The sequence below is a fragment of the Sapajus apella genome, unplaced genomic scaffold (assembly GCF_009761245.1).
Source record: "Sapajus apella isolate SASKATOON/1434 unplaced genomic scaffold, GSC_monkey_1.0 scaffold17, whole genome shotgun sequence".
NCBI classification, from domain to species: Eukaryota; Metazoa; Chordata; class Mammalia; order Primates; family Cebidae; genus Sapajus; species Sapajus apella.
The window spans coordinates 14,736,196-14,755,409 of NW_022436957.1; the positions used below are offsets into that span (position 1 = coordinate 14,736,196).

Here is a 19,214-nt window from a genome sequence, read left to right on the forward strand (position 1 = left end):
AGTTTGAGACCAGCCTGGGAAATGTGGCGAAATCCTATCTCTACAAAAATATATAACAATTAGCTGGGCTTGGTGGCACAAGCCTGCAGCCCTAGCTACTCAGGAGGCTGAGGTGGGAGGATCACCTGAGCAAAGGAGGTCGAGGCTGCAATGAGCTATGACTGCACCACTGCACTGCAGCCTGGGTGACAGAGTGAGACCTTGTCTCAGAAATAAATTGAGGTTCGTTCCTCTAACTTCTTCCTTAATTGCATCCCGTTCTACTCCTATGCCTCTTAACCATGTCAGTAATACTTGTATAATCATTGCCTTTATCTGCATGCATGTTCATATTAGTTATCTATTTGTTTGCCTTGTCTTCCCCCATAGACTGGAAGATTCTTGAGGGTGGGCTCTGTGTCTGATCATTATTATATAGCCCCAAACACCTAGTACAACTTCAGGTACCCAGTGCATACACATCTATTCATTAAGAACAGAATTTTATCTTGAAAAGGTTGGAAAAAAGAGAAAGAAATCATCAACACCAGCCATTTGTTTACTTTGATTTTAGTCATAAAAAAGAAAGTCTTGATATTGATAATAAGTCATACCTGATGCATTGAAGGTTTTTACTATAGTGATTTTAGTTTTTTCTGCAAAGAAACAACTTAAATATTAGAACAGAATTATTGCTTGTTTTTTAAAAACAATTTGCCATGAGTATCATTTTAGTGAAGTGCTGGAAAAAGTCACACTGTTGACATCTTTAAGACACTATCGGTCATCTCAGCAGCAGAATGAATGGGAACTGCATCCACGGCTCATGTAGCATTGGCACAGGGTGGGTCTGGGAGTTGGAGTTCCATGTTTACCCAGCTAGAGTACACCCAGTACACACCCCACTGCTTGTGTAATTCTACTTTAGAATTTCATTTCCATGCACTGCTGCTAGAGATATGATATGGATACACTTCAGATATGTAGAATTAAGCCACTATCAGGAAGTTCAGGTATCAGGTTATAAAGAGCAGATGATTCAGAGTAAAAATTAACGTGAAACAGTCACATGGGATTTAAAATATTGCTACTATACAATCAAGTGTCTTAATGTCTTCTTGAGGAGTTAACATAATACTATCCCCAGTGTATTGATGAAGAATGCTATTCGCAGAGAGGTCGAGATCATCCATACACATCCATACAGTCACATAACATGCCCACAGCAGAACCAGGACTATTCGAAGTCAGCGACTCACAGGCAAATATTAACATGCTCCGAAGGAGCAAACTTTAAAAATGTCTTCCAAACACTTTTTTCGGGACAGAGCCCATGGTTCATTGCCCAAATAATGGAGAACCGGGTACAGAAATCTTTGCTATAAAAATGGCCAATGGAAAGAGGCTGTATTCAGGGCACAGATTTGCACAGAAGCTCTGTCACCTAGGGTGGATGGGCAAATTCTGAAGAAAAGGCCAAGCTCAGAGATTGGATACATACTTAAGAATGATGAAGTTATTCTGGCAGAAACTTATCAGTAACAAAGACACACAAATGAGGTTTCTGAAACTGTCAGGTTTCAACGTGTGACCCATGGGCAATGATGGGTGCTAATTATGAAGGCTGACAGCACTTTGCACTGTCATTAAGAATCTTTTAAATATATTATTTTGTTTGCCCTGATAGTTTCCTTTCCAGAGCAAACAAAATACAACTGTGAAATGAACTTCTGGTTTTGGTAACTGAAGCGCTCTTGGGTAACCTCGTTAATAATCAAGAATGAAAAATAAAACCTAAGAGTTAAGAGAAAGATTTAATAATATATGATACAGTCTCAGCAAAAGTACAGTGACACAGATATTTTCATCCACTGCGGAAGGGAATGTCACTGGGCACAACCTTTCTAGAAGGTAACTGGGCAGTAGGTATCAAGGGTCTTACAATACTCATACTGCTGACCCTTAGAATGCAATCCTTGCACACTCCAATCCTTGGAATGTATCCTATAGAAATCAGAGATGAATGCAAAGATGTGGGCGCCAGAATGTTCATTGCAATAACTTCTATTAAAAAGAGAGAAACAACTTTAAAGTTCAACATATGGTACACAATGGAATATTATCAAGTCATAATAGTAAGGGCCACTGGAAGATACTTCTAATGTAATATTAAGTCAAAAGGGCAAGATACAAAAATCTACGTAAATTATGACTATTTTGCAAAGAATATAAGAGGATATGTATATAAATATATGTATAAATGATACTGAATGGAAATAGACCAAATTGTTAACAGTCATCATCTTAGGAAAGTAACATTAAAGATGATTTGTATTTTCTTCTTTGTATTTCTCTATGTTCCCCATTTTTATGAGCTAATATGTATCACTATTATAATCACAAAAATAATACATGCTATTTAAAATGGAGTGCTATGGCCATAAGTGTGGGAGGGTGGTGACAATTATAGTTGAATGTCAAAGTAAAAGGAGTCATAAATGAATGGTTGAAGGCACAGGAAAGAGGGCAAGGAGACAAAAGAAGACTCTTTAGTAACCCAGTAGACCACACAAGCGAGAAACTCAAGAGGCTGCAGAAGAAGCTATTGCATTTAGAAATCACTTGACATTACCCGTTTGGTTTAAAGTAGATAAGAAGGTTGAAGTAACATCTGAAATAAAAGAATAAAAATTAGCAGAACTACTGGCATGGTTTACAAACATGTGTGTCTCCCTAGGTTCTTTAAACATTTCCCTTTTCCCCAAATCTGGAAGAAGTTAGTTTTGCAAAAGTCAACTGACACCACTGAATGTTTTTGCTACCCATCCTGTCATTACGCCATTCTCCAACCACCGAGACAATTCCTGAGCAAAAACTCATTCATTCAAATGCAAATTACATCTCTAAACACTTAGTAACACTCCTGTAACTATTAGATTTAAATAAATTCATCTACATTGTTAATATTTTGTCCCTTTTTTCTCTATTATAATGAAAGTCTCTAAGGAATATGGTATTTCCAACATTAATACTGATTTTAATATATAGCCCTGTGGATGCATAATACATTTTTACCAGCAGTATACTCTTATAAAACAATTTTAAATAATTCTAGCTTAAATTTGTAGTAAATGACCATTATATTCTACTAACTTTTAAGAAAATCTCATTTGGATCCTGTTTGATTTAAAATCTATTCTATTGGCATTTCTTTAAATGCAAATCATTCCAGAATTTATGATTCTGGATGAAATTTTAGGAAAAAACCAAAAGGCACTTAATACATGATCATACTTAAAACACACACACACACACACACACACACAAATGGAATCCCAAAACTGCACCAGAGCTAAATTGAATATATTATTTTCACTGTGAAAAGTAACTGTACATAAAAATGATAACATCTGGCCCTTCCCATTGAGCCAAATATGAATTTAAACCAGTTTTGATCAGTATGAGGTACATCTATGATTGTTTAGCTCCTTAACCACCAACTACATGGTAAGATTTGATTTTAACCAAGGGCTTGTGAAAAGTGTTGGGGTTTCATCACAATGAGATGGAAGGAAGGCTGTCTGCCATTCTGCTCATGTATTAGAGGGAACAGAATGTACTGCTCGGCCCCCTTCCCTTGAATACAGCCCACTTCTTTGCCCTTTTCTCTAGTATGATGGGGAGGTCTTTCTTTTTTTCCCATTTCAAACTATTTAAAAATTGATCAAATCATCTGTAAAAAGGCTGTCTTTGAACGTGCTGTGCCTCCAAATCCATGCTGAATCATATTCAATTACTGGATGTGCTTTTCACATTTAAACAATCTGTCATGTGAAACTTGCTAGCATTGTGTTGGACAGCAAGGGAAATGGAGAATTAGAAATGTGATCAATATTTCTTTTCCTTTTTAGCTAACAATTAGAGTGATGGAAGGCTCTCTTCCCTCCATGATTGTAAGAATGTTATCATTTAACCAGAAAGTTTAGGTCACCTCTCCAGGGTTGACAAGTTTCGTTTTGGGTTTCTCTTTGGGGTTATTTGACACAACTCAATGTATTCAGAAATAATTTAGAAATGGAAACTTCCACAGCATTCATTATACTTCTATTCATATTAACGGTTATCAATTTTCACTTGCTTCAGAAAAATTCTTACCGTTGAGGCTTGTCGTTTCAACCTCTTTTTGTCCCGAGGAGAAAAACAATACAAAGGTATAATTAAAACAAAACTTTAACAAATTGGGCTAAATCTAGGTTTAAATTTTTTCAAAATCTTGCCTGGAGTACCATTGGAGGAGGGGGCAAAACTGACAACAGATAATTTAGCTGCAGGAGAAAAAAAAATGTAAATAAATACTTTGAAACAATTGTTTGTCAAATTTCAAAGAGTTAAAACTTTTGAGTTGTAATTATGAAAAGAAGTAGAAAACATACTAGCAGACCAAGATGTCGTTAAATCTGCATGTTCCATAAACACTCAGTGAGTACACATTTAATCAGAGAATTGCAGAAAAAGAACCCAAGATGAGTGAACCTGAGACCCATGATCATGAAGCTTGCTAACTAACTACTTAGGGAATCCCAGCCCAAAATACAAGAAATACTACTTCAAAATTTTTTCAGCCAGAGCATTCTAGAAAACATTTGAAATAACTCGCTGAATTACAATCATGAAATATATTGGCATGCTGGTGCCATTCTGTTATAAGGATGCCTAGCAACTCTTCCCACAGTAAGTTTAGGATTAAAAAAATTGTTACCACTCAATACTGTACTACCAAACTGGATTTCCTGGTAAGTTACTTTAAAATATGGCTGCTATTAAGGCAATTAATGAAGTGATAAACTTCCTGTGGAATCACTCCACTTAAGCTAAGAAGCCAATCTACTACACACATTTTGCATGTTTAAATATTTAAAAGATCCAATGGCTAGACCTCTACCTAAACATGGGGAGAGCAAACACAAAAATTTTACAAGTAAAATAAGTTTTGCAGTAGGGAGCCTGATTTTCAGCTGGTATGGACAAAACCTGGGTGTGTCAAGGCACTTTGGCTGGCCTGTCTGTTTTAGACTGCTCATGCGTTGGCTGAAACACACACACCCTGTCTCTCCACGTTATTGTTTCCATATTTTGTCATTTACTACATTTATTTATTTCTTAAATTACCAAGGATATTTCCTGAGAAGTAAGACAGTTCCTGAGCAGTAAGATTCAAAGCATAGATATAGAATCCTTTGCCCTTGGGGCAGAACAAAATAATCGGCGACAACTAGTTTTTAAGGAATGACTATTAATTCTTCCGAATGTTAATGAATGGTGACACTCTCTCCAAAGAAGAGACTTGTGGGCACAGCTGCCCATCCATCCCTCAGTGCTACATTGGCTCCTACCTGCCAGTTTGCACTGCTCTCCCCCAGGGCACCCAGAACCCAGGCTGTGACTAGGCCTAGTGTGTCCCCCCAGAGCCCCATTCCCTATTCCATGCAAGCAAGATTTTGCAGATATCACCATGATTCAGTTTGCTGAGGGCTATTCTATTGAAAGAAAAATACAGTGGTTCACGGTGTCCTAAAAGCTTAATAACTAGGGAGCAAACTGGCAAGATCAAAATTGCTTGGGCTTTGGAGGCTTGCAGTCTTGGGTTTGAATCTTTGCCCCATTACTCAAAAACTTGTAAAAATAATAGTTACTACTTACCAAGGGTTTACACTGTGCCTGGCACATGTGTTATCTCATTCCGTCTTCGCAACTACCCGACGAGCAGGTACTATTATTCTCCCCAATTTACAGGCAAGGAAACTGAGGCACAGGAAGGTTAAAGGAACTAGTCCAAAACCACACAGCTACCAATGAAGGCGGGATAGTGGCCAGATTAAAACTAGTCGTCTGGCTCCAGAGAATGTATGAACGTGAGCATGCTTTATCTTTCCAAAGCCTCAGTTTTCTCATCTATAACACGAATATTTCCTATGTTGCAAGATTGAGAGGAGAAGGAGGAGATGTCTGGAGACTTCCAGGTACATAGTAGTACATGAGAAGTAATAGTTACTTTGATTAATTGGATTTAAGTAATGAATCAATAACAGTAGAAGCTCATTTGCTTCTACTACAGATAGAATGTCAGTTGACTCATTCCTTATCATAAAAGATTGTTCTGAAATAGATGGTGTAAACGAAAGAATACAGAAGTAGGAGTCTGAGAAGCCAAGTGCTGCCTCTGTGTGTCGTGGAGCAAGCAGCTGTGTGGTCTTAAAGAAGTTCCTCAGCCACTCCAGGCTTCATTATCTCATCAACTTAGGGAGAGGGCTGGGCCACTTTATCCCTAAGGTCCCATTCCAGCTAGCAGTCTTGAATTCGGGTTCTGTTCCTGACTCCTGCCAGTCTGGGTTCTTGTTATAAATCTCTCTCTAATGTATTTGGCTTCCTGTTCTAGCGAGTGCGAAGCCCTTAGAATCCTAGTGAAAAATATCCTTTCAGTGGAGGTACTGAGGGTGTATATTTAAGTGAACATCTCATCTCCTCCTTTAAATGTAAAAACATTTGGCATGTTTATGTTCTTGATACTCTTCAAGAGACTTGTGAACTCGAATACTAAAAAATAACTGATGAGCTTAAGTAGTTACTGTAAAGAAAACTCACCATTTAGTCCCCTGCGATTTGGTGCCTGGCTTTGCCCAGCAACATGGACGGATCAATATGGTTGTCCTCTGGTCTATGTTTGCTATTGATTTTTCAGGTGTAGGCTTAATGACATCATTTAATTAAGTTTTCTTGGAGGAAAACAATTTTGTTGTACCTGACTACATGTCATGTTTCATAGAGAACTTATAGAATAATATTTTCCTGAAGTTCCCCAAAATTCTTAAAAACAACAACAAAAAAAAAAAAACCAAAAAAACTTACCAGGTGGTGATGACGAACTGGAATTATCAGTATCATCTGTTGAGGAAAACAGACGATTTAGAATTAGTTTAGTTTCATGAGGACTAACAATCAACAAAACTGTATTGTATTAAGGATTTTTTGTCAAATAAGTAGGTTTTAGCTACTCGTCACTAAAAATAGTGAGATAGATCTGTTTATCAGCCTCATCACTGTAACCATTTCACCATCCACATGTACTCCATCCCATCATGCCATCAACCTCAAATGTGCACAATATTTTAAAAAATAAAATTAGCTTAACTTATGCACACTTTTGTAGGAGATAAACATCTTTAACGGAAGTGAGTGGAAGCTGAATTACAAATAGCTACCAAAAGAGGCCAGTATGTTAATTTACTACTATTTTCAACAGCCTAATCAATACTTTTTAATTCTGTACAAAGACCTACCCTTGGTAAGGCCATCCTTCCAATTTTGAGGTGTTGCTGGTGCTCCACATATTTTGTTATTTAATGGTTTAGCTCATTTCAAAGTGAAAATGATGATTGAAGTTCAGCTGTTGGCTAATATTCATAAAAATGTGGAAAAGTAAATGCGTATGTTTGCATAAATTAAACCTCCATTAACTGTGCTGCTTTTGAGCGCAGACACCATGTCTATTAAGCAATTTCTTTCTTATGAGTTAAACTAGATCAGACACCTCTGGGTTTATAAACTACAAGAGCTGCTGAGTTATTTATTTGGGGAAAATGCTCAGATCCCTTAAAAGTAATTCTATATTTCTATCCATGAAAATAATACATGCTTATTGGAGAAACTTTAGAAATTACAGATAAGCAAGAAGAAAATAAAAACCACCTATAATTTCACCACCCAGAGAAAAATGACATTAACATGTTAGTATATATTATTTTCTATTTGTGTATATATCCACATATACAGATATATGCATATATGTTTATATGTGTATATATGTATGTATATGTATGATAAAGACTATATCACACACAAGTATTTATAACTTGATTTTTCTTATGACAACATATCCTGAAAGTCATTCTATATCATCAGTTTTCCACACCACCAGCTATGATGGCTGAATAGCACTTCACTTATTGTATGTACCATTGATCTATATAACAAATTTCCCCTTAATGGGCATTTTGGTATGTACGATTTTTCATGATTACAAACAACACTGCAGTAAATCCTTTTGGCAAAATTTTTACATACACATGTGGCTATTTCTTTCAGAAATTCCATAAATGTTATTTGCAAAATGCCCTAGAGAAAATCTGGACCAATTTACACTACCCTTTGAAGTGTTACATCCCCAAACACTGACCCACATGGGTTTTGTACATTTTTAAAAAATTAATTACAAAGGCATAATTATTTTCACAATGGTATCTTGAGATTTAATTAATAGGAAAGAATAAGTATGTTTGCAAACTAACATTGCACAGTGAAACGTACCTGGTAGGCTCCAGGAGCCTATTTTCCTGAAATGATGGTAGGGTACTGATTATTTTCTGGGATAACTACTGTACAATCGTAGTTCTGCTTGAAAGCAGGACTGAATGAGTGCTCAAGGTCCCCAATTACCCTGCAGCCAATAAGGCAAATGTAGGCAAGTGGTTAGCTGCTTTGGTGCCCTGTTTTAATGGGAGTTACTTCTTCCTTAGTCTCTGTTCTTCCAGATCTCTCATGCTACTTTAATATTCCACTAATCAGAGTCTGTTGAGTTAGCTTTTAAAGGGTTTTGTTTTTGAGACAGGGTCTCACTCTGCTGCCCAGACTGGAGTGCAGTGGTGCAATTGTGGCTCACTGCAGCCTCAGACCTCTCAGGCTCAAGTGATCCTCCCATTTCAGCCTCTTGAGTAGGTGGGACCATAGGTATGCACCACACCTGGCTAATTAAAAAATTTTTTTTGTAGAGACAGAGGTCTCACTATGTTGCCAGGGCTGGTCTTGAACTCCTGAGGCTCAAGCAATCCTCCCACTTCGGCCTCCCAAAGTGCTGTGATTACAGGTTTGAGCCACCATGCCCAGCCTGAAAGGGTTAATTTAAAAAAATACCTTTGGGAGCACTTAAGGAGTCATCAGTCATTCACATCTTAGTATGAGTTCATCTGAATTGGATGAATTCATGTCATCATCCGGCAAAGAGCTACCGCACTGGGCAACGTGGGAAGGCCCTGGGAAAAATGAACATTCAATACAGACTACCCTCAGAATGATACCTGTGAGTGTGGGCGGGTAAACTGAAGAGGGGCAGGCACCTGGCAAAGACGGGGAGCAGGAAGAAGGCACCTGGGAAGAGTTAGGTACCAGAGAAGAGGGATGGAGAGTGCCATTGAAGAGCAACAGAGGCTAACACTGCTTCACTGACAATTTTGCCCAGTGGCTGGCCATAGTTCCAACCTTCTCCACTGCCAAATCTGTTGATTTGTGTACACATGGGCAGCTGATTTTAGTTTCACCTCTTTCTTACTTATTAGAAAAAAACGGTCAATTCAAAGGTAAGAGAAGAGCAGAGCAGAGAAGGAAGTTTTCTGGGAAACTCATAAAACTGGCCCGCCATCCCCGAGTAGACGGGTTTGATAGGCATGGACTCATAATCAAGAGCTGAAGCTTGATCAAAATGCACATGAGTCTGGGCGCAGTGACTCACATCTGTAATCCCAGCACTTTAGGAGGCTGAGGTGGGAGGATCGCTTGAGGCCAGGAGTTTGAGACCAGCCTGGCCAATATGGCAAAACCCTGTCTCTACTAAAAATACAAAAATTAGCCAGGCATGGTGGTGCACATCTGTGATCCCAGCTACTCGGGAGGCTGAAGCATGAGAATCACTTGAACCCAGGAGCTGAGATCATATCACTGCACTCCAGCCAGGGCGACAGAGCCAGACTCTGTTTCAAAAAAAAATGGAGAAGAGGGGTTGGACCAGCCCAGGGCTGGTCTCTATCATCGTGAAATGTGCAGGGCTCTCGGCAACTCCCGACAGGAAAGACGCAGTCTACTTTGATGAAGGGAGGGAATCTAGTAAATTAAAGCTAGAGATTTTTAAATTGTTCTTCGCTGTTTTTTTTTTTTTTTTTCTTTTGGCCTTTCTTTTTCCTTTAGGAACCCAGCTGCTTAGTGACTAACATTTATTCACTTTTTCTGTCTCTCATTATGATGCTCCACCTCATTCCTGGTCCAATCTAGCGGTATCTCCACAGGCCTTACACTTTCCTGAGGATCAGCTTATGTTTCTCCTGGGCCCGCTCCTAACTCACTTCACATTTGTTTCAACTAAGAAGGTGGTCGTCATGTCCAGTGAGTCATATATTTGAGCTCCATGCCACTCTTAGGAGACAAAACATTTCTATTGTTAAAAAGATTCATAAACAAAGAAAGGAAAAACATTTAAAATTTTCAGATTTTCCTTTGGAACCTACAAAGAGCCAATTATCAAGCATTATTCATTTATGGAAGTCTCAATTTCAGTCAATAAATAAAATTATGGTGCTGTGTCTATAAAATTTACTCAGTATGACTCCCTAGTGATTTTTTTTAAACAAAGTCCATGTATTCCAATTAGGATGAGCAGGAGTTTGGCTTAGAATGGAAGCCAAATGGAGCCAGACGAACTGGAAACTCAAGAAACTGGCCCCTTTGATGGAGTCTCTTTTCCCTACATCCCCTCCCAGGCACTTTTTTTTTCAGTTATTGCCACTACCTTCCAAACTCTAATCCCACATGGCCAAGTGTGGTTTGAGCACTGCCATATGAACATCTCACTGTCACTGCTTCTCCAACTCAGTATATCCAAGAACTCATCCCTCATCACCCCAGATCATTTCCACACTTGATCGGTTCCTGAACTCTATAGTATTGCCAGGAACACCAGCCAAACATTTAAGTTGAAAACTTCAGTACTGGTTTGCTGTTGCTGCTGTACCATTAACTTAGTGGCTTCAAACACAAAATTGTTATCGTAGACTTCTTCAGGCCAGACGTCCAGTAGGGGTCTCTCCAGACTAAAATCAATGCTGCTGATGATGCTAGGCCACATTCTTTTCTGGAAGCTCTAGGGAAGAATCCGTTTCCTGCTGATTCGGGATGAGCAGAATTCAAATCCTTGTGGTTATAGGACCGAGGTTCTCATTTTCTTGCTAGCAATAAATTGAGGGCCATTCCCTCAATTCCCAGAGTCTGGAAGCCCCCCACATTTCATGGCTCATGCCCCATTCCTCCATCTTCAAAGCCAGCCATGATGGGACAGGGCCAGGAGTCTTTCTCAGGTGGCATCACTCTGACTCCTCTTCACTTTTAAGAGCTGGTGTGATTCTGCTAGGACCACCCAAGTAATCCATGATAACCTCATGGTCTTTCATTTTAATCACACCTGCAAAGTCCCTTTTGCCATGTAAGGTAACACATTTACAGCGTCCAGGGATTTTAGGATATGGACATCTTTGGGGAGCCATTAGTCTTTCCACCATACTCAGAAACCCAGTTTCCTAAAATTATGGAAAATGAGTTGCCAGGAACCGCCCTTCAAGAGTGAAAATCCTACAGGGGTCAAGTGGAGAGCCCAGAAACAAAAAGTTACTTTTAACAATAGAGCCGAGTCTACAAACCAAGATGCTAACTCTCTAGGCATTGCTCCCGACTCCACACCTCCGCCTCCCACCTCCATATCCACTCATTGCATCCTGGACAGTCTTCTCATTGTAGCATGGGGCTGTTGCAAGGATTCTCAGAGAGAACGTATGTGGCATAACAGGAATAGCAAAAACTGATCCACGCTTCCTGTGATCCAGGCTTACCATGTGACGGACTTCAAATAACTTTATTATTTACCCAGCCAACAACTTTGCAAACGTGATGGACACTGAGGATCCTGAGACGGATTGATTATCCTGGATTACCTGTGTGGGCTCAATCTAGTCCAAGAGTTCTTAAAAGTGGAAGAGGAAGGCAGAAGTGTGGGTCAGAGTGATGTCACGGAAAGACTCCTCAACCCTGGAGAGGTAGGTGACATCAGTATCATTCCTTGTTAGTGGTTGAGAAACTGAGGCTGGGTAAGGTTTAGAAACTTGTTCAAGGCCTCACAGATCATTGCTTCTAGGCCCGAATTTGAATGAAGGCAGCTTGACTTCTGAACCTAACCTCTGAGGCTCTACGGTATCCCGAATCCAATGACAAACTCTGTAGACCACAAATGAATACAGAAATGTGGGGCATTATTATTATTCTGAGACAGAGTCTTGTTCTGTCGCCCAGGCTGGAGTGCAATGATGTGATCTCGGCTCACTGCAAGCTCTGCCTGCCGGGCTCAAGCAATTCTCCTGCCTCAGCCTCCCAAGCATCTGGGATTACAGGTACCTCCCACTACACCAGGCTAATTTTTGAATTAGTAGAGATGGGGTTTCACCATGTTGGTCAGGCTGGTCTCGAACTCCTGACTTCAAGTGAACCACCCACCTCTGCCTCCCAAAGTGCTGTGATTACAGGTGTGAGCCACTGCATCTGGCCTTAGGGTCTCATTAGTAGTCTTCCTTAATCTCTCATCTGTCCCTTTTCCCCATGCTCACTGCCCTCTTCCACACCCAGGCCATCGTTACCTTATACCTAGGTGAAAAATTAGAACCCTAGAACCTTCTCATTGGAAAGAATCCTAACATTCTTTGCATCCAGTTTCTTCCCCCATACAGTAATCAATCCACCAATTGTACACCCACAGTCTCAATTCAGCCTCCAAACAAGTTTTATCTTGTCTACACAGTGGGAATCATGCTGGAGTTTTTTGTTATTATTATTATTTACATTTTTGAGTGCTGATTTATTACTCAAATATTTGAAGTAGGAGACTGAAACAAAACATTTTTTATCTGTGTACTTTTAGAAAATTCGTCAGCAAGAAAGGAGCCAAGTGTCAGTTTCCAATGGGGGGCACGTTCTCATGGAGATACTATAAAGCTAAGTCTGTCCACTTCATTTCTTGTTCTTTGACAGATTCTGTCGTGCCACCATTGTCTTGTTCAGGTTCAGGAAGCTCATTCAGTGGTATTGCGACATCCTCATAAAGCAGCTTGTCTTCTCGCCAAGCATCATCAATCAAATCTAAGATCCTTCCATCTCTCTGAACCTCACTGTCCATTTTCCTGCAGCTTTGATCTTGTCAAATCGGTATCCGGCACACAGCGGCTGACACTTCCTCCAGCCACTCCCTCAGCATCACTAGTCCCCACGCTCTTCCCTCGGATTCCTGGATGTGGGTCTATCATTATTTTTTTTAGTGATGGGGTCTTGCTCTGTTGCCCACGCTGGAGTGCAGTGATGCAGTCATAGCTCACTGTAGCCTACCACTCATGGACTCAAGGGATCCTCCCACATCAGCTTCCTGAGTAGCTGGGAATATAGCTGCATAACACTACACCTGGCTATTTTTAAAAAAAAAATTTTCAGAGATGTTTCAAACTCCTGGGCTCAAGTGATCCTCCTGCCTTAGCCTCCTGAGTAGCTGGGACCAGAGAAGTGTGCCACCATGCCCAGCTCCAAGTTATTGAAAATTTGAATTACTCACCAACATTTAAAAATCAAGAAATTTCAAATAAAATTCCAAATTTTCACCTTGTTTTACAAAACTGTAAGTTTTGGGAGATGGCCCCTTTATGTTGGCTCCCTGGCCCTCTAAAGCATGCCCTGGTTAGAAAAGATGATGGAGCTGTCTCTCTCCTCTCTATATATTCAGGTACTCATTGACTACACCATTCCTTCACTTATGTGGACAGATGTCATGTAACTTTTCGACTGTGTGCCTTGTTTACCCACCTAGACACTAAGCTGTTTGATTATTTATTACCCTCCAGGAATCTAGTCCAGTGTCTTGTCTGTGGTTGATGTCCTAAAATACTTTTGCAATGACTAATGAAATCCTTAAGAAATCTCCATCATTCAGAGATTGGTTGGGGACCCGTGATGGGTAGTTCAAGAGCAGGAATGTAACACAGGGAAATGGTGCACAGGTGAAGAACTGGAACAATCCAGAGGTCAGCAACAGCAGGAAGACGCTGGAAGAACAAAGAAGGGAGGTGATGTTACCAGATCCCAGTGAACAAAGCCATGGGGCAGGAGTTCAGGCCACAGGATGTTGGAAGGGGTCTGTCCAGTGAGACTGGAATCATGGAAGAGGTACAGCCCTCATTAGATGCCAGCCAAACTGAGAGAGGGGGAGAAATCCCCTGAGTTCCCCTTTCCTCTTGCATTCTAATCTCCTGTCCCTGCCATCCACTGGCTGAACCTAGCTGGAAGCTAGTTGGTAAGGAGACATGAAAGATACTGCAAGTAGTCAGGTCCCTATGAAACAGAGTAAGGGAAGGATGGGGAATGGATCTGAAAATAACAAGGCAAAATGACTAATGCAGAGTCAATGAAGGAAAGACTTCTTGGATGAGTATGACTCAGATTCTAAACTTTGAGTAGTTATAGTGGGCGATCACAGCAGATAGATGCCTTAACAGGTCTTACAAATGTATGCTGAAATGCCCACCCAAATACGTATCAGAAATGGAACAAAAAAGTCAGCCATTGTGAGCCCCCATTGCCTACAGTGGTGACCTCAATAACATCCCTGGTACTGACCTTTCCTCTTTTCCTAATGCCTGCTCCTTCACTTCTCATTTCTGGGATCACCACCCAAATAAACCACCTGCACCAAAGTTATGCAAGGTCATGTCTGGGTGTTTCTGAAGTTTTCATTTTTCTCCCTGCTGTTTGACACTGTGGTAGATATTAAGACTTCAAATGTGAGATGGTTATCTTACAGCTATGATTGTGGTTATACTATGAGTATTTACTTCTAGCACATTCTTCCCCAAGTTGGATGGGAAAGATAAAGGCTTATTCTTTGGGAGTGGATCTAAAAAGATTACGACTAGCCCTCCTTGCATGAATATTTTCAACCCGACTGAAACTTGTAATCTGGTGGCAGTCCTCCTCTGGATTGAATTACTGCTCCATAGAGAGATAATTAAAAACAAGCCACCACGCCTAGGCACTCTTATATGGGAACCCCAAACAGAACAATATTTTTGTTGGTATTACACTGGCTCTTCAAGGCTTGGGATAACAGACTGTCTTCCAGGAACTGCATTTTCAGAGTTTACTACATAACCCCCAAAACTGAATGAAAACATTTCTAATTTGGCACATCCGAAACATGTTTACTCATGCTGTGACACTGCTCAATAAGTACTCTTACATAATGTATTTATTAAATGATTAATAATGACATCATTAAAGAAAACTTCAGCTCTTAGCTGATGGAACTTCCCAAAGTTCAAGCGATCAGCAGTTCTAGGTGGGCTCTGGCCAGAACGGGAAGAAGGTGAAATGTATTCTTGAGCCCCCAATTCTTGCTTTTCTCCTGCCTTTGCACAGTATTGCCCACCCATCCCCCTGGCTCTTAACCCCTCCAGAACTCATCCTGGTTCTCTTGGGGCGTTATGAACTGCCCCTTCCCCAAGGGTCCACGGGATGCATTTTAGAGTGTCCATAAATGCCCTGAAATAAAATGCAGTGTTCATATGCATTTTCTCCTGGGAAGAGTAGAGTCCCAAAAGGGAGTCTATTTTTAATTAACAAGCACTTACACACCATTACTATATGACCAGGCACCGCATAAATATGAGCTCATTTAGTCTTCATAACAACCCTATGAGGTATGTTATCCCCATTTTCCAGATAGGGAAATGGAGGAAAAGAGCAGTCAAGTAACTTGCCCAAGATGACATGTAAAAGGACAGAAATAGGACATGAGGCAGGCTCTCCAGCTCCACTACACTAGGCTGCTTCTCATCCTGGGGTGTGGGCTGAAGAGAAGGAAGAGTCAGTGACCTACTGGGTGTCCACTGAGCTCCACCGGGAGGGATGTGTACTTTAGGAAGAATGAGAGCCTTGAAATTAACTCTTTCTGACCAATAGAGCTTCTCATCCTGGGGTGTGGGCTGAAGAGAAGGAAGAGTCAGTGACCTACTGGGTGTCCACTGAGCTCCACCGGGAGGCATGTGTACTTTAGGAAGAATGAGAGCCTTGAAATTAACTCTTTCTGACCAATAGAGGATACTGGGGGATCATTCCCCTTTCCCAGTGCCCCTGAAACTAGACACATGGCTGGCAATCTAGGCTGCTGGTCCTGGCCAGTGCCAATAATGGATCATCTTGGCTGTGCTTTTCATTTGCGAATGCTCGCCATGATTTGCGTTCACTTCTGAAGTGATTGGTTTAACTTCTGAAGGCTGGTAGCTTCTAGAGCTATTTCAGTCTGATGACTGTAAATAATGTTTGGCACTTCAGGGGTGGGGAAGGCGGGAGGCAAACTTGCCTTTATTGGACACTGATGACACTGGCCTTATACCTGTGCTCCTCAATGGAATCTCCCCATCATTCCCATGAAACAGACAGCTCTCTACCCTAACCTCATCTTCTGCCCTCCCCTCACTCAGCCATCCTGGAGACTCCCTGCCGTTTCTCCAACACACCAAGCATATTCCCACCTCAGGGCCTTTGCCTTTGCTGTTCCACCTGCCTGGAACACTTTTCTCCCAGAGGGCCGTTTGGTTTGCTCCAACACCTCCTACTCATTTTACTCAAATGTTACCTTCTCCGAGAGGCTGTTCCAGACCAGTCTATTTCAAATTGGAACACCTTCTGCGTCTGCCTGATCCTTTTCATCTCTTTATGCACAGGATCCTTGCCATCGAGCAAGTTAACATGTTCATGTATGTGCGGACAGGCACAACCCTGGGAGTGCCTGTATCCTTAATATTTTTTTCCCTGGCCCCCTGACTTGCCTCACCCTAGTCCTGGCCCTGTGTAATACATAAGCTGTTTTTTTTCTTTTGCTACCAAATTCCAGTTTTTACCCCAATAGGATAATAGTGTCCCCATTGAGAATGCATGCCCTAGGCAAGCTTCTCCAACCTGCAGCCCACCGGCCACATGTGGTCCAACACAAAATCATCAACTTTCTTAAAACATAATGAGGCCGGGCGCGGTGGCTCACGCTTGTAATCCCAGCACTTTGGGAGGCCGAGGCGGGTGGATCACGAGGTCAAGAGATCAAGACCATCCTGGTCAACATGGTGAAACCCCGTCTCTACTAAAAATACAAAAAAAAAAAAAAATTAGCTGGGCATGGTGGTGCGTGCCTATAATCCCAGCTACTCAGGAGGCTGAGACAGGAGAATTGCCTGAACCCAAGAGGCGGAGGTTGCGGTGAGCCGAGATCGCGCCATTGCACTCCAGCCTGGGTAACATGAGTGAAACTCCGTCTCAAAAAAAAAAAAAAAAAAAAAAAAGAAAACATTCAAAAACATAATGAGATGTTTTTGGCCGGGTGCAGTGGCTCACACCTGTATTCCCAGCACTTTGAGACGCTGAGGCAGGCGGATCCCGAGGTCAAGAGATGGAGACCATCCTGGCCAACGTGGTGAAACCCGCCTCTACTAAAAATACAAAAATTAGCCAGGTGTGGTGGCACGTGCCTGTGGTCCCAGCTACTCGGGAGGCTGAGGTGGAAGAATCGCTTGAACTGAGGAGGCAGAGGTTGCGCCACTGCACTCCAGCCTGGCGACAGAGCAAGATTCCTCAAAAAAAAAAAAAAAAAAAAAAAATTAATGAGATTTTTTTTGCAATTTTTTTTTTTTAGTTCATCAGCTATCGTTAATGTTAGTGGATTTTATGTGTGGCCCAAGACAATTTTTCTTGTAATATGGCCCCAAAAGATTGGACATCCCTACTCTAGGGTTATCTCTGCTTCCTCCAGAAGAGATACAGTGTGAAGAAAGAAACCTTCTCCTCCCCGACCCCGCTAGTGTCTACAGTGATTCTGCTGCTGGCCAGCTGGCACGATCCTTCTCACCAAAGCATCTGTCATGTAGGGGTTAGCAGGAGTCCCTTATGGAAGTTTTAAGAGCAGAAGCGCCTGGAAAGGTGGCAGGGGGCAGGCACTAGTGGTTCGGGTGTGGAGAGCAGTTTTCCCTAAGCTCACAGCACTCTTCTCCAGTTCACCATTGAGCCGTGATCACTTGGCATCTTACTGTAGGTTCTCTGGGTCGCAGGGCCTAAGATCAAGACTGGCATGCAAGCAAATTATTTGGGAGTAATTCCAGGAGACAGGGGCGAGGGAGCAGGAAGAAAGAGACAGGGAAGAATGGAAGCCAAGTTTTGGGCCATTTGTTGTGGACAGGGGGAACTTAAATCCAAAGGGACCTCTGAAAAGCATAGAGAATGCCTTACAGAATTGTCTATAGGAAGAGCAGGAGGCTGCGGCATTTATCCAGGGCCCCTCTCTCCAACAGTTGACATTTGCTCCTGGGCCATTACCTCCCTGGCCCTCCTGGGCTCTTCCTGTGACAGCTGAGCAGGCTGCCATGGCTCAGGGAAAATCCCAGAGGCAGGCGGGAGAAGCCTTAGAGCACAGAACTGTCCACACACTCTGGGGCTGATCTCACAGATGGCTCAAAGGGGTGTGACGGGCACGAAGAGCAACTGCTACACTTGGGTTCCTTGACTGACTTCTTGTACACACTTACACGGACACAATGGTGGAGCTCAGCGATTCTCAACCCTGGCCTGTCGTTAATATCACCCCCAGGGAGCTTTTAAAAATTACTGATGTAGCCAGTCATGGTGGCTTATGCCTCAAGTCCCAGCTACTCAGGAGGCTTAGGTAGGAGGATCATTTGAGGCCAGGAGTTTGAGATCAGACTGGGCAACACAGCAAGACCCCATCTGTAAAAAAGTATTTTATTTAAATTAAATGACTGATGTCCAGATCCCACCCCTGATCATTTCAACCTGGGCATCTGCATTTTTGACAGCTCCTCTAGCAATTCTGATGTGAAAAGAGGATAGATGGAGAAGCACTGATTCAGCCACAGCTGACCTGTCAAAGTTGGAATGGACAGTGCCTGGACCTCACAATCTTAGAGTACTGGAGGAGAATAAAGCGGAAGAGGGCATCATCTGGTTACAAATGACAACTCCAGGGCCCCAGGTGAGTGCTTTGGGTAAGAAGAGACTGCTGCGAGAGGACGATCCAAGATGGCCGTTTAGGAACAGCTCAGGATTGCAGCTCCCAGTGAAAGTGCAGAGGGTGAGTGGACGCCGCGTTTTTATTGCCCACAGACTAGGAAATTCCCGGGCGGAGGAGCCCCACGGTCTCCAGCGCGGCTGTTTCGGCCAGTGCGGCTGTGCCGGCCAGTGCCGCTGCTTTGCCCCGCGCGGCTGCTTTGTCAGCGCCCTGGAGCCGCGGTTCTCCTTACAAAATACACCGGTCCGGGGGCCCTTTT

General features: G+C 42.0%; 1 protein-coding gene and 1 pseudogene across 7 annotated transcripts in view; both read right to left on the minus strand.

Annotated features, from left to right (window-relative positions):
- ADGRG2 (adhesion G protein-coupled receptor G2) overlaps positions 1–19,214 on the minus strand; it is a 102,027-nt gene that overhangs the window by 41,819 nt on the left and 40,994 nt on the right. Inside the window, exons 3-7 of one of the 6 annotated variants that reach the window (XM_032286037.1) lie at positions 6,886–6,921; positions 4,266–4,304; positions 4,135–4,158; positions 2,612–2,650; positions 594–635 (exon numbers count right to left, since the gene is read on the minus strand). In XM_032286037.1, coding sequence (XP_032141928.1) covers positions 594–635; positions 2,612–2,650; positions 4,135–4,158; positions 4,266–4,304; positions 6,886–6,921 — 180 coding nt within the window. The remainder of the gene's footprint in view (positions 1–593; positions 636–2,611; positions 2,651–4,134; positions 4,159–4,265; positions 4,305–6,885; positions 6,922–19,214) is intronic. The other 5 variants (XM_032286038.1, XM_032286039.1, XM_032286040.1 and 2 more) reach the window with 5 other exon arrangements.
- LOC116556725 lies at positions 12,686–13,132 on the minus strand (annotated as a pseudogene). Its single transcript, XR_004271133.1, has one exon. The product of XR_004271133.1 is annotated as an anaphase-promoting complex subunit 13 pseudogene (transcript).